The 14,353-nt window shown below is 45.5% G+C and overlaps 1 protein-coding gene across 1 annotated transcript in view; it reads right to left on the bottom strand.

Annotated features, from left to right (window-relative positions):
- Window positions 1-5,448: 5,448 nt before the first annotated feature.
- LOC144680426 (F-box only protein 28-like) overlaps window positions 5,449-14,353 on the bottom strand; it is a 27,101-nt gene continuing 18,196 nt past the window's right edge. Inside the window, exons 2-3 of the mRNA XM_078541391.1 lie at window positions 8,836-10,354; window positions 5,449-8,370 (exon numbers count right to left, since the gene is read on the bottom strand). Of these exons, the coding sequence (XP_078397517.1) occupies window positions 9,900-10,354 (455 nt within the window). The 3' untranslated portion in view covers window positions 5,449-8,370; window positions 8,836-9,899. The remainder of the gene's footprint in view (window positions 8,371-8,835; window positions 10,355-14,353) is intronic.

The raw sequence follows: 14,353 nt of genomic DNA, 5'->3' as shown, positions 1-14,353 counted from the left end.
TCCCAGAGAATTACCCTGGGTCTCTGGATTCCTAGTCCAGCGACAATACCACTATGCCATCATCTCTGGCACCACTCTTGTATCTAAGGATGTTTGGAAGATTATGGTCAGTGCCTCTGCAATTTCCATCCTTACTCCCCTCAGCAATCAATGGTGCATCCCATCTGGACCAGCCGACTTCTCCACTTCAAGTGCTGCCTGACTTTCGAGTACCTCTGCTGTATCCCTTATCATCACATCCAGTATCCTGACAACCTTGTCATTTACCATGGCTGTCGCACAGTCACATCTTCCTTGGTAAACACTAATGCAAAGTTCTCATTTAGTACTTCAGCCATGTCTTTTGTCTCCAACCACCGATCTCCATTTTGGTCCCTTATCAGCCTCACCGATCTTAATGACAATCCTTTTACTGTTAATATAATACCTTTAGATTTCCTTAGATACGAGTCACCAACCTATTCTCCTACCATCTCTTTGATCCCTTTCCTTTGTCCCTTGTCCTCTGTTCTCTTTACATTCAGCCTGATTCTTCCTTGTACTATAAAATTATTGAGCAATAAAGTCATTACAGCATGGAAGACATTTAGCCCATCAAGTCCATACCAGCACTTGAGCAATCTGGTCAGCCCTGTTCACCCGTTCGATTTCCATTATCCTGCACATTTATTTCCCTTACGTGTCAATCCAATTTCTTATTGAAATCATTAATCATTCCCCCCCACCCCCACCCTCTGTTTCCTCTCTCTCAACACCCCCCCTCAGTTTCCTTTCTCTTTCCCCCCGCCCTTGGTTTCCTCTCCCTTTGCCCCAGCCTTCAGTCACCCCTTCTCATTCCCCTTGCTTTCAGTTTCCTCTCTCTCCCCAATCACCCCCCTCAGCCCTGAGTTTCCTCTTTCTCTCTTTACCCCTCCCTCAGTTTCCCTTCTCTCCCCTATCCTGTTTCCTCTCCATTCCCCAGCCCTCGGTTTCCTCTCCCGCCAATGGTTTCCCTTCTCTCCCCCATTCTCAGTTTCCTCTCTCCCTCCGCCCTTGGGTTTCCCTTCTCTCCCCCAACCTGTTTCCTCTCTCTCCCCCCCCACCCTCAGCTCCCTCTCTCTCACATCCTTGGTTTCCTCTCCCTCCCTCAGTTTCTTTTTCTGTCCCTCCCCCCACCCTCATTTTCCTCTCTCCCCTTACACCCGTTTCCCTTGCCCCTCCATCTCTCTCACCCTTCCTTGGTTTCTCATTCTGTATCTCCACCCCTGCCCTCAAGTTTCCCCTGCCCTTTGTTTCTCCCCGCTCTCCTCCCATCCTTGGTTCCACCATCCTGTTTCCCCTCTCTCTCCCCCACCTGTGGCTTTCCTTTTCCTGCTGCTGACAGGTAACTTCCTTCTTGCAACTTCTCGTACAACAGCTGCCAGCATTTAAGTTTTGGTCTCCAATATTTAAAGGAAGGATATCCTTGTCTTGGAGGTGAAAGCTCACTGGATTAGTTTCTGGGATGAAATGGTTGGCCTATGATGAGGCGCAGAATAAATTGGGCCTATATTCACTGGAGTTGAGAATGAAAAGTGATTTCATTTGAAATGTACAAGATTCTTAAGGGGCATGATAGGGTAGACTCAAGAGGTTGCTTTTGCTGGCCGGAGAATCTAGAACAGGGGGGCACTGTCTCAGGATGAGGGGCCAATCAAAGTTTGTTCACTTAAAAGGTTGTGAATCTTTGGAATTCTTTATCGCATAGAGTTGTGGGTGCTCCATCATGTTGAGACACAGATTTCTGGTTACTCAGAAAAGAGGGATATGGGAGGGGGTGAGAAAGTGGAGTTGAGGCAGATCAGCCATAATCGCATTGAATGGAGGAATAGGCTGGAGGAGACATATGGTTTACTCCTACTCCTATTTGTTTTATTCTTGAGTGACTCATGCTGGGCAATAAATGTCAACTTTGCCACCAGTGTGGCATCTGGAGAACATACTTAAATTCTTTCATTCCTTCCTAGAAACATATTTTACTGCTACATTAGCAACAACCTTTGCATCAATTGGTGCAAAGTCCTCATTTAGTACCCCAGCTATGCCCCAGCCTTCACAAGATGATTCCTTTCTCATCCCTAATTAGCCCCACCCTTTGACTATTCTCTTGTGGATTAAAGGTTAAGACTTGGGTTCCCTTTAATTTTAGCTATTCTTTTTTCACTCTTTGTTCTCGTATTCTTTTGTAGATGTCTGTACTTTCTATGCACATATCTCCTGCGTGTTTCAGTATGAAACATTGTCCTGCAAAGTACAGTGGGATAATTTACTATATTAAAGGTGCTATAACAGGCTTGTCCAACCTGCAGCTCACAGACTGGATGTGGCCTGCAAAGCCCCCCCCAGTGTGGCTCCCAGAGGGAGTTTTCAAAATGCTGGTAAGTGGAGTGGAAGTTGCTCCCTCCAATGACAGGCCGTTTCTCTCCCACGTTTGCTCGTGATCCTATCAGCAGCACACGTGGGAGAGAAAGAGTCTGTGATTGGAGGAGCAGCAACAATGGCAGCAGCGAGTGCGCACCTGCAAAAGAGATATTGGTGGGACGAGAGAATGTGTCTGCTGGGCCAGGCCAGGCAGGGGAGGGGAGGAAGGCCAGAAAATGCTGGGTTCAGTGGCAAGGGTGGAGGCTAGCTGCCCAGTGCTGTGTGAGAATGTGTTTGTGTGGGAGGGAGAGACAGACAGACAGAGTGTGTGTGTGTGTGTTGGGGTGGGGGGGGGGGGGGGGTAGGGGGAGGAAAAATGTGTGGGGGGAGCAGAGTGTGTCTGGCTCAGTCTCTGGATTCCCACTCACCCTCAACCCCATACACAATCTCACCCACTCTCACAGTGGATGAGGGCGAGTGAGTGAGCATCAAGAGACTGAGTGAGCCAGACAAGCAAACTCTGTTGCTCTCCCACCCTAATGTTGATCTTTCTTAATTACTCATTTTATATTATCAATTTATTGCTTCGACAGTGCTTTATTTGTGCTCTGCAAGTTGTTTTTCTTCATACCTCAATTTAATTTTGAGTTTCATGTTTAACGTTATGCCAAACCTTATCTTTCTGAAATTTGCTCATGGGTCCCTCCAGTGAGATTAAAAATAGAAATGTGGCCCCAAGTGAAAAGGTTGGACAAACCTGTGCTACACAAACACAACTTGTGCCCTTCTGAGCAGATAATAAACAACATCCTGACAACTTTTTTGCATATTGCTTGCTCAGGTTATGTAATGTGCCGTAGTTCTGTGTTCCTCCTTTTAAAAGTTTTACAATCATTTCACTTATTTACAGACACATGACACAAGTGCAATGTGCAACCAATGTGAGGTGCTACTCCAAAGTAAATCAAGCGGTCTGTCTCCAAATGAACAAACCCAAGCTTGCTCAGCATCATTTTTACAAAAACAGAGCCTTTTTAAATCCCTACTTGTAATGGAATCACACAGACCATGAGGACCCCACATCTAATTTCAGGACCATGTTGAGTTAGCCACTACTCCAGGCTCCCCTATCACTTCCCTTTCCTGGTACATTGGCCACCATATTGGTGCCGTTTCCTGCTCTTGCTCAGAATTGTAAAACGTCTTCATCTTTGCTTCTAATGTCCATCCTTCTCTCACCTTCATGTGGTCCATCTTGGACACCTTTCCCTTCTGGACTCCAGATTGAGTTCAACGATTTCAGCCCATAATCTCTCCTCCCCCATTTTGTTTCCTTTTCTCTGTATCTGTTGGCCTTAATCTTGTTTTTCTCACTTTGCTTTCGGATGGCAGCTGTTCATTACTCTGCCATTCACAGCTCCTCTGGACCCATCTTTTGTTCCTTTATTTGCCCCACTACCACTCCCTTTGGCTACAGGAACAAGCTCTTGAGCCTGCTCTGCCATTCAATAAGATCATGGCTGATCTGATTGTGGCCTCATATCTGCATTCTACCTACCCTTCAATATCCTTTGACTTCCTGGTTAGTCAAGAATCTATCTACCTCTGCCTTAAAAAATATTCATTGCCCCCGCCTCCACCGCTCCCTGGGGGAAGAGTTCCACAAAAATTCACAACCCTCAGGTAAGAAATTTCTTCTCATCTCCATCTTAAATGAGAGACCCCTTATTTCTAAACTATGCCCCCTGGTACTAGTCTCTCCCACAAGGGGAAACATCCTTTCAGCATCCAGTCTGTCAAGTCTCAGGATCTTTTATGTTTCAATAAGACTACCTCGCAATCTTCTAAACTACAATGGATACAGGCCTAGCCTGTTCAACCTTTCCTTGTAAGATTGTAACCTCCCGCCCCATTCCCGGTATTAGTTGATTTTTTTGTTCTTTTTCCACCTATTACATTTCTAACTTTTCCCAGTTCTGATGAAAGGTCACAATGTGAAATGTTAACTGTTTCTCTCCATAGATGCTGCCAGACCTGCTGAGTATTTCCAATATTTTCTGCGTTTACCTCCATTATACAGTTCTCATCTTTCTTTTCAAACTCCTCCATGGCCTCAGTCCTATCTCTGTAATCTCCTCCAGTCCCACAACTCATATCTGCGCTCCCCAAATTCTGGCCTCTTGATCATTCCCGATTTTAATCACTTCACCATTAGCAGCCATGCCTTCAGCTGCCAATGCCCTAAACTCTGGAATTCCCTCCCTTTTCTTTGTTTCTTTAAGATGCTCCATATAGCCTACTTCTTTGGTCAAGTTTTTGTCATCTGCCCTATATCGCATGTGGCTCCTGTAAAGTACCTTAGGACCATTTTACTATTTTAAAGTATACAAGCGATACAAATAAAAGTTGTTGGATAATGAGACCGGCTGTATGATACTTACACAATGAGTGTCTACGAGGAGATTGGGTAAAATTCTCTCGAGTTTAGAAAAATGAGAAGTCATCTCACTAGGGTTTGACATGGTACATGCTGAAAGGCTATTTCTCTGGCTAGGGGTCATAGTCTCAGGGAAAGGGCTACGCCTAAGCGCAGTGGATGCTCAGTTGATGAATTTATTTCAAGACTGGGTACCAAGGGGTAAGAGGGATATGTGGATTGGGCTGGTCAGTGGAGTTGATAATGATCAGCCATGATCTTACTGAATGGCAGAGCAGGCTCCATGGGCTGTATGCTCTACTCCTATTTCTTATGGAACATCATGCCCAGTTGAAATTCACTGTCCATGAATCTGGTGCCTCCCCAGTCAGCATTTCAAAAGGAACCTAACTAGCCAACACCACACTGGATGAAGAGCAGTGACACCAGTGGTCCCCAGCAGAACAGACATCCTGTAAATGAACAGTCTGGCTATAACGGTAAATAAAAAGTTAAGGGCTGCAGCCGGCACCAAGAAAGCAATGGGGTATTTCTTTTTAAACAAACCTTGCTTTTCAAATCCCCACAGTCCATAAAGGTTAAGCTTCACTGCTGGTTATAACAGTCAGTAGTCTCAACTTAAGAAACAGCCCTTCCTGGACATCCAGTACTTTTAATAATTGAAAGAAACATTTCAAACAAATAGAAATGTGCTTTTTCTTCTTTTGTAAAGTGAGGGTGTGTTTAACCCTTAGAGTATTCCAGTGCCCTTTCACACAACTTTAAGGACACAAAGGTGCTGACATCATGCCATAACCGAACATTTGGCCGCTCATTCCTGTTGAACTTAAAAAAAAAATACTCACACTGAACATTTATTTTATTCTCTCCCCTCCTCCAAAGCCATTTTCATGCTGGGGTACATGCCCACAGGCACTGACAGTGTCCTGGTACCAAACGAGTCATTCCTTTTCTGGCAGGATGATCAACTGGAGGGCATCACTGCCAAACCTAACACCGCATTCCTGTGGATATGGCCCTTCCCGGTCAGAGGTTGCTGGAACACAATCAATTGGCCAATATTCCCCTTCTGAGCCAAGGGCACTTGAGGCCAACTGTAGCGATCCTGACTGCCACCCCACTCGGCAGCTATTCAACTTGTGGGATCCTCATCAGTTAGTCTCCTTCAACAGGGTGAGGGGCTGTAATCCCAGATGGGTTTGTACATGGTTTGGGATGATGTATTTGTAGACCAGGTCCTGCTACAATATGATACAACACAATAGGCAGGAATAGGATTACTCCTTGGGATCCTCAGTATGGCGTGAACAGTCTTTAGAGACCTCTCTGAACCTGAGTCCAGCCATGCACTGACCGCCGTATTAAGGCTTTTCTTCTGTCCAACAGTTTTTGTTTCAGGTCAGTGGTGTATTCTCCTCCCAGTGAACAGGTCCCCACTGGTGCACAGGTGGTGTTTGAGGGTCCCGGAACATCACCATGCGATCCTGCAAAGTCTGATGGCCACCATGCAAGAGTCAAACTCAGGACACCTCAAAACCCAAGCTATTGATGGGGCAATTGGTAAATAACAGATCAAAGGCACACACACAGAGCAGAGAGGGCAGAGGGAGTAGACTCAAATTCAAATTATGCATTAATCCTAACTCTTTTTGATAAGCTTTAAGAGAAAGGATCTCAGACAGGGTAGAGAGGACAGGGGATCAGAACTCAGGATCGGAGGGTCAGGAGCAAACTACCATTGCAATCATATAAGCTGAAAGCTCCATTAGTGTACAGTGGCACAGGAAGAGAGCAGCAGCTGCCTGTGACAGTAATACAATGATCAAAAGGAGGATTTGCAGACTCGTTTAACACTGACAATTTTTTAAAGAACCTGAGGGTGTCACTTTCTAAAACTCATCAACGCCATCTGTTTAAAGAGGCTGTAAAGAATTTTTTGTTGAGTGGGGGGTGGGTTTCTAGAGAGAATCACATTCTCGTTGCTGTTTGATTTGCCATGTGGGGCAGGGCAGAGCCAATTCATGGCCAGCTTCAATTTGGTTACAATGTTCTATGAAGAGAACCCCAGCAGATTTGCATAACCATTTTCCCTCCTCCTGGAGGAGTAATTTGTGGACATTGGGTGAAGACAGGGCCAGGGGCAGGAGTGGGTTCAGCAGTGATGCCACATATGATCAAACTGATGCTGACAATTGAATGAATTTTTTGTACTTCAGCCCCTCAAGGGTATAAGGCGATGAGGAAAAAAAATTGAGGAAAAGGATGCAGACGGGCAGTGAGACAGAGTGACACCACGGTGGGCTGGCATGGCCCACCACAGGCTGAAAAGTGACATCACCACACCTGGATACAATGTTTTGACTGATGAGGCAAATTCAGCTTTTGAGGTATTGGATTATGCCTGGTCATGCGCACCACACTGACTATGAGATATGAACATGGGTAGGCTGTGCCCAGCATTGTGGTGAGAGGCCCTGGCAGTTCCTTGGGTTTCCTGTTCACTTTTCCCACACCATCAGCTGGATTCCTGATTTGTTATTATAACTCCCATAAGAGGCAATTAACTAACAACCCTGGACTAGCAGTATGCAGTAGAATACCCCATTCTTGACAGCTTATACAGAGGTCCGAATGGTGACATTGCTCCCAGAATTAAGATCTTATTATACTGTTACAGCACCCAGGAGAAAACTGTACTGGCAGCACCAGAGTGAAGAGTTAGGGGCACAGAGCCCTCCATTCTCAGGCACAGTCGGTGTGTTGGGAGACCCCAAACCCACTGGTCAAATGCACAGCCCATCCATACAGCACAAGTGGGAGCACTGTCCAAAGCAGGGATATACACCGTCCTGTCATTCTGTTATGTTCCTTGCGTGCGGTTTCGGTTAGTTTGTTTCTGGAATAAAGTTCTCTCCTTGTTTCAATCTTCCTCCAGTACTCAAAGGGTAAAGCCAGAGGAACTCTGGGCTCACAAGCTCTAATGGTCCCAATGCTCTGCAATATGTGTAGAACCCATCCTACAGTTTACCCTTCAACCTGATCCGGCTTTAACGCCAGGGGTAGAGAGTGAATCATAACCCTTGAAAATCTGCACTCTCTGGCCCATCAGAAGAAAACATGTGCTGACTCAAGAGTCCACATTCATCATATTGTCACAGTCAGGCTGTTGTCCTGGATACTCTAACTCTGGTAGGAGTACAGTCACATGGACATCATCCTAACTGCTTCAAGATGACAGCAGGCCATTTGGTAATGGGGGCATTACAACCAAACCTGTTCCAGTCACCGCTTAGTGCATTTACAAGTATTTCCAGAGCAGCTCATTAGACTCCAAGGGAGAAGGAATCAACCTACACTCTTGCAGGGGTGGGGGGTGGTGTTGACCAGTTATATTGCTGCCCTACCCGAGACCAGCAAACTCAACACGAACAATTCTTCAAAAAAAATAGTCCGCATTGAGAGAGCTGGATTGCAGTGCCTCTGTGTAGGTGTCCCCATCCAGGGGAGTTTAACTCACTCAGCCACCCAGTATTGAGGAAAGGGGCAGAGTTTAACTCACTCCGTCACCCAGTACCGGGGAAAGGGGCAGAGTTTAACTCACTCCGTCACCCAGTACCGGCGAAAGGGGCAGAATTTAACTCACTCCGTCACCCAGTACTGAGGAAAGGGGCAGAGTTTAACTCACTCGGTCACCCAGTACCGGGGAAAGGGGCAGAGTTTAACTCCCTCAGTCACCCAGTATTGAGGAAAGCGGCAGAGTTTAACTCACTCAGTCACCCAGTACCGGGGAAAGGGGCAGAGTTTAACTCTCTCCGTCACCCAGTACTGAGGAAAGGGGTAGAGTTTAACTCACTCAGTCACCCAGTACCGGGGAAAGGGCAGAATTTAACTCACTCAGTCACCCAGTACTGAGGAAAGGGCAGAATTTAACTCACTCAGTCACCCACTACTGAGGAAAGGGGCAGAGTTTAACTCACTCTGTCACCCAGTACCGAGGAAAGGGGCAGAATTTAACTCACTCAGTCACCCAGTATTGAAGAAAGGGGCAGAGTTTAACTCACTCAGTCACCCAGTATTGAAGAAAGGGGCAGAGTTTAACTCACTCAGTCACCCAGTATTAAGGAAAGGGGCAGAGTTGAACTCACTTTGTCACCCAGTACTGAGGAAAGGGGCAGAATTTAACTCTCTCCCTCACCCAGTATTGAGGAAAGGGGCAGAGTTTAACTCTCTCCCTCACCCAGTATTGAGGAAAGGGGCAGAGTTTAACTCACTCAGTCACCCAGTACCGGGGAAAGGGGCAGAGTTTAACTCCCTCAGTCACCCAGTACTGAGGAAAGCGGCAGAGTTTAACTCACTCCGTCACTCAGTACTGAGGAAAGGGGCAGAGTTGAACTCTCTCCGTCACCCAGTATTGAGGAAAGGGGCAAAGTTTAACTCACTCAGTCACCCAGTACCGAGGAAAGGGGCAGAATTTAACTCACTCAGTCACCCAGTATTAAGGAAAGGGGCAGAGTTTAACTCACTCAGTCACCCAGTACCGGGGAAAGGGGCAGAGTTTAACTCACTCCGTCACTCAGTACCAGCGAAAGCGGCAGAGTTTAACTCACTCAATCACCCAGTACTGAGGAAAGGGGCAGAGTTTAACTCACTCAGTCACCCAGTATTGAGGAAAGGGGCAAAGTTTAACTCACTCAGTCACCCAGTACCGGGGAAAGGGGCAGAATTTAACTCTCTCCCTCACCCAGTATTGAGGAAAGGGGCAGAGTTTAACTCTCTCCCTCACCCAGTATTGAGGAAAGGGGCAGAGTTTAACTCACTCAGTCACCCAGTACCGGGGAAAGGTCAGAGTTTAACTCAAGTCACCAGCTGCTCTAATCAGTTCCCACTGTGGTACTTTCCCTCTCCCTCTTTGCCCATTGCTGCAAACTCTGCCCAATCTTGTGACTGGAACCTGTTGCCATACCAATACCCCGTCTGCCCTCCTGATCTGTGTCACTGGGCACCGTATATATAGTGTAACCTGGTGCAGATGCACACACACAGTGACACAAGAACAACAAAACCTCCCTCTAACATCTCCAGCTCACTTCCGGCTCCGAAGGCGCTTGGCACGGGTGGGTAAGTCCGAGGCAGTGCTCTCAGGTGGTGCCTTCTTGCGTTTGTTTGGCCCACTGGTGGCTTGCCCACCTTCAGCCCCCGTCTCGATGACTCGTTCCAGCAGCTCCTGCAGGTCCTTGATCTTCTGCTCGTTCTGCTGGTGTTTGAGGGCATGCTCAGCCAGCTTTCGGTCCAGTTCAGCAAGCCGGGCATTCTGCTCACCAATGATCTGGTTCTGCTCCAGGATCTTCTGATCCTGGTCCTGCAGTTGCTTTAGCTGCTCCTGGAACTTGACACGGAACTCCGAGACCTCGCGCCTGGTGGCTGTCACATTCAATCCCTGTGCCTTCATCTGCTGCTGGAGTTTGCAGAGCTCTTGACGGGCTGGATTCTGCTTGGAGAAGAGCTGCACGGCTGTCAGTGTGGTCGATGGCCCGGGAACTGCACACAAAACAAGAAACAAAACACCATTAAAATCCAAACCACACCCCAGGTTGCTTTGCTCCTCACTCTCTCTCTCTCTCTTCCTCCAATAGGTACAGTTCCATGAACAGTCCTCTGGTACTCCACCCTGTTGGCTACTGTGTGCCAGGAAAAGCCCATTTCAATGCAGGCAATGCATTGGGCATGGTTACATTAGGATTGCGGTTATGCTACAGAACTAGTAAGCCAGAGGCTTGGAGACATGTTTAGAGATTGCACCATGAAAGTTAGGGAGCAACTCACGCCACAGGGGCCAGGCAGAAAAGGAGACACAGAAAGAGAGAGAGAGAACGGGGGGGTGGGGGAGAGAGGGTGAGGGGACACGGGTGGACGGTGAGAGCGGGGCAGGGGGCTGGGGTGGGAGAGGAGAGAGCGTACCCTCTCATTCTTCTAAACTCCAGTGAGTACAGGCCTTGTTGGTCCAATCTCTACTCACACAACAATCCTGCCGTTGCAGGAATTAGTCTGGTGAACCATCGTTGCACTCGCTCTATGGCAAGTATATCCTTTCTTAGGAAAGGAAACCAAAACTGTACACAATACTCCAGGTGTGGTCTCACCAAGGCCCTGTATAGCCGCAGTAAGACTTCTTTATTTTTATATTCTATTCCATTTGCAATAAACACCAGTCACCCAGTACTGGGGCAAGGGGCAGAGTTAACTCAGTTTAAGACATCCTTACTCCTGTGCTTAAATCTTCTCACAATGAAGGCCAACATACCATTTGCCTTCTTAACTGCTTGCTGTACCTGCATGCTTGCTTTCAGTGATTGGTGTACAAGGACACCCAGGTCCCTTTGTACATCAACATTTCCCAATCCATCACCATTTAAATAATACTGTCATTGTGTTTTTCCCACCAAAGTGGATAACTTCATACTTACCCACATTCTACTGCATCTGCCATACATTTGCCCATTCACTCAACTTGTCTAAATCATCTTGAAGCCTCTTAACATCCTCCTCACCACTCTCATTCCCACCTAGTTGTGTTGTCAGCAAACTTGGAAGTATTACATTTGGTTCCCTCATCCAAATCATTGATATGTATTGTGAATAGCTGGGGCCCAAGCACTGATCCCTGCGGTACCCCACTAGTCACCACCTGCCACTCCAAAAAAGACCCATTTATTCCTATTCTGTTTGCTGTCTGTTAACCCGTTCTCAATCCATGCCAATATATTACCCCCAATCCCATGTGCTTTAATTGTGCACACTAACTTATGTGGGACGCAAGCTTTATGAAAATCCCAATACACCACACCCATTGGTTCTCCCTTATCTATTCTACTGGTTACATCCTCAAAAAACTCCAGTAGGTTTGTCAAATTTGATTGCCCTTTCATAAATCCATGTTGACTTTGTCTCATCCTGTTGAAATTTTCTAATTTTACAATTTATATAAATGACTTGGATGAAGGGACTGAAGGTATGGTTGCTAAATTTGCTGATGACACAAAGATAGGTAGGAAAGTGGAATTTGTGGAGAGGACATAGGGAGGCTACAAAAAGATATAGACAGGTTAAGTGAGTGGGCAAAGATCTGACAAATGGAGTATAATGTGGGCAAATGTGAAATTGTTCATTTTGGCAGAAGGAATAAATGGAAGATTATCTAAATGGTGAGAGATTGCAAGGCTCTCAGATTCAGAGGGATCTGAGTGTCCTCGAATTACAAAAGGTTAATATGCAGATACAGCAGGCAATTAGGAAAGTTAATAGAATGTTATCATTTATTGTGAGGGGAATTGATTACAAAAGTAGGGAGGTAGGGAGGTTATGCTTCAGTTATACAGGGCATTGGTGAGACTACATCTGGAGTATTCTGCCATTACTGGTCTCCTTATTTAAAGAAAGATGTAAATGTGTTAGAAGCAGTTCAGAGGAGGTTTACTAGATTAATGCTAGGAATGGGTGGGTTGTCTTATGAGGAAAGGCTGGACAGTTTAAGTTTGTATCTGCTGGAGTTTAGAAGAGTAAGAGGCAACTTGATTGAAACCTTTAAGAGCCTGAGGGGTCTTGACAAGGTGGATGTTTCCTCTTGTGGGAGAATCTAGAACTAGGGGTGACTGTTTAAAAATAAGGGGTCATTCATTTAAGACAGAGATGAGGAGAAATTTTCTCTCTCAGAGGGTTGAGTCTATGGAACATTCTTCCTTAAAAGGCAGTGGAAGCAGAGTCTGAATATTTTTTTAAGGCAGAGCTAGATAGATTCTCATGTTTGCTACTTTTTCTAGCTACTTTATTTGACTCCTCCTTGCATCTAATACTATCCTTAATTTATTTCGTTAGCTGTGGTTGGGCCACTTTTCCTGTTGTGTTTCTGCACCAGAAATGAATACATAACTGTTGCAATACATACATTTGTTCCTTAAATATTTGCCATTGCCTGTCCACCATCATAGCTTTTAATGAAGTTCGTCAATCTATCTTAGCCAACTCATCTCTCAAACCTTCATAGTTTCCTATGTTTAGATTTAGGACCCTAGTTTTGCATTGGACTACTTCACTTTCCATCCTAATGAAGAATTCTATCCTGTTATGGTTACTCTTCTCTAAAGGGCCCCACACAAGATTAACCCCATCTCATTGTACAATATCAAAACTGTTGTAAAGAACATGTTTTTTTATTTTCTGTTGGACAGTGGATTAGAATTACAATGGCTGCAGGTTGAAAGACATGTCCACTGGAACAGGATAAGAGATATATGCAATGTTGCAGTCCTGGAACAGAGTGTGCCATGAAAGGAGTCCTGGACCAGGGGAGTTGCCTGGCAACAATGTTTTAATTGGCTCCTGACCAGGTTTTGTGTGAGGGCAGTGCAGCTGAATAGCTCCTAGCCTGAAAGGAACAAGACCTTAAACCTCTCTCTCCTGTGTGGAAGATTCCAGTAATTCCACAACAATAGTTTTTTTTTCTCTCCTCATATCTCTATAACCTGCTCTCTCTGAAAATCCCTGTCAAAAGGCAAAGGGGAAAATCACTGTTAGAGAATTGAAAAGCAAGTTCTCAACTAGTGAACTAAAGACCGAAAGTGCTGGAAGTCCACCTCCTGTCATCAAGAGCTGAAAGGTATTTGGAAGACATCGATCAAAATCGACCCATCGAATCCTGTACTCCAGAACTGGTGATACTGAACTGTTTTATCCCACCCTTAAAATCCATGTTTTGTGTGCCTTATGTGTCTTGTATGTGTGCGTATAGTGATTTAAGAAGGGGTCGAGTTTAGTTTAGAGAGTTAAAAATTAGCAGTTTACATTTCTTACTTCTGCCACTGATTAATGACAGTTGGTTCAATAAACAGTTACTTACTTATTAAACCTGGTGCTCATATTCTGTTAACCTAAACAGTTAGGTAGAATTGGGGCAATCTGGTGGTTTGATCAAACTTTTCACATGGGTCACAGCTCGGGGAACAGCGGGGCTTGATATTACAGCGCACTATCCCCAGTAGGTCGTGACAGAAGGGCTTTAAACTAAATAGAGGGGGAGAAGGGTTCTGGAGAGGGGATGTGTAGGCTAAAAAAGCAAAAGAATCTGGCAGCATTGCAGGGCAGTTATTTAGGCAATGAAACCGAGTGTGACAGGAAGGGACAGAGTGTACAAACATGAAAAAAAGCAGGAAATAGGATTAAAGGGAGAAAAAATGGTCAATGGCAACATTAATGGCTCTTTATTTAAATGCACATAGTATTTGGAACAAAATAAGTGAATTAACAGCACAAATAGAGGTTAATGGGTATGATCTTATAGTCATTATGGAGATATGATTACAAGGAGATCAAAGCTGGAAACTAAATATTCAGCGGTATGTGACTTTTCGAAAGGACAGGCAGGAAGGAAAGGGTGGTGGTGCGGTAGCTTTGTTAATAAGAGATGGTATAAGTACGATAGCAAGAAATGATCTTGGACAGGAAGATGTCAAATCCATATGGGTGGTGATAAGAAATAACAAG

This window comes from Cetorhinus maximus, chromosome 5 (genome assembly GCF_964194155.1).
Source record: "Cetorhinus maximus chromosome 5, sCetMax3.hap1.1, whole genome shotgun sequence".
NCBI lineage: Eukaryota > Metazoa > Chordata > Chondrichthyes > Lamniformes > Cetorhinidae > Cetorhinus > Cetorhinus maximus.
The sequence above is the reverse complement of the archived record's forward strand: the minus strand, read 5'-3'. Positions and strand labels throughout refer to the sequence as shown.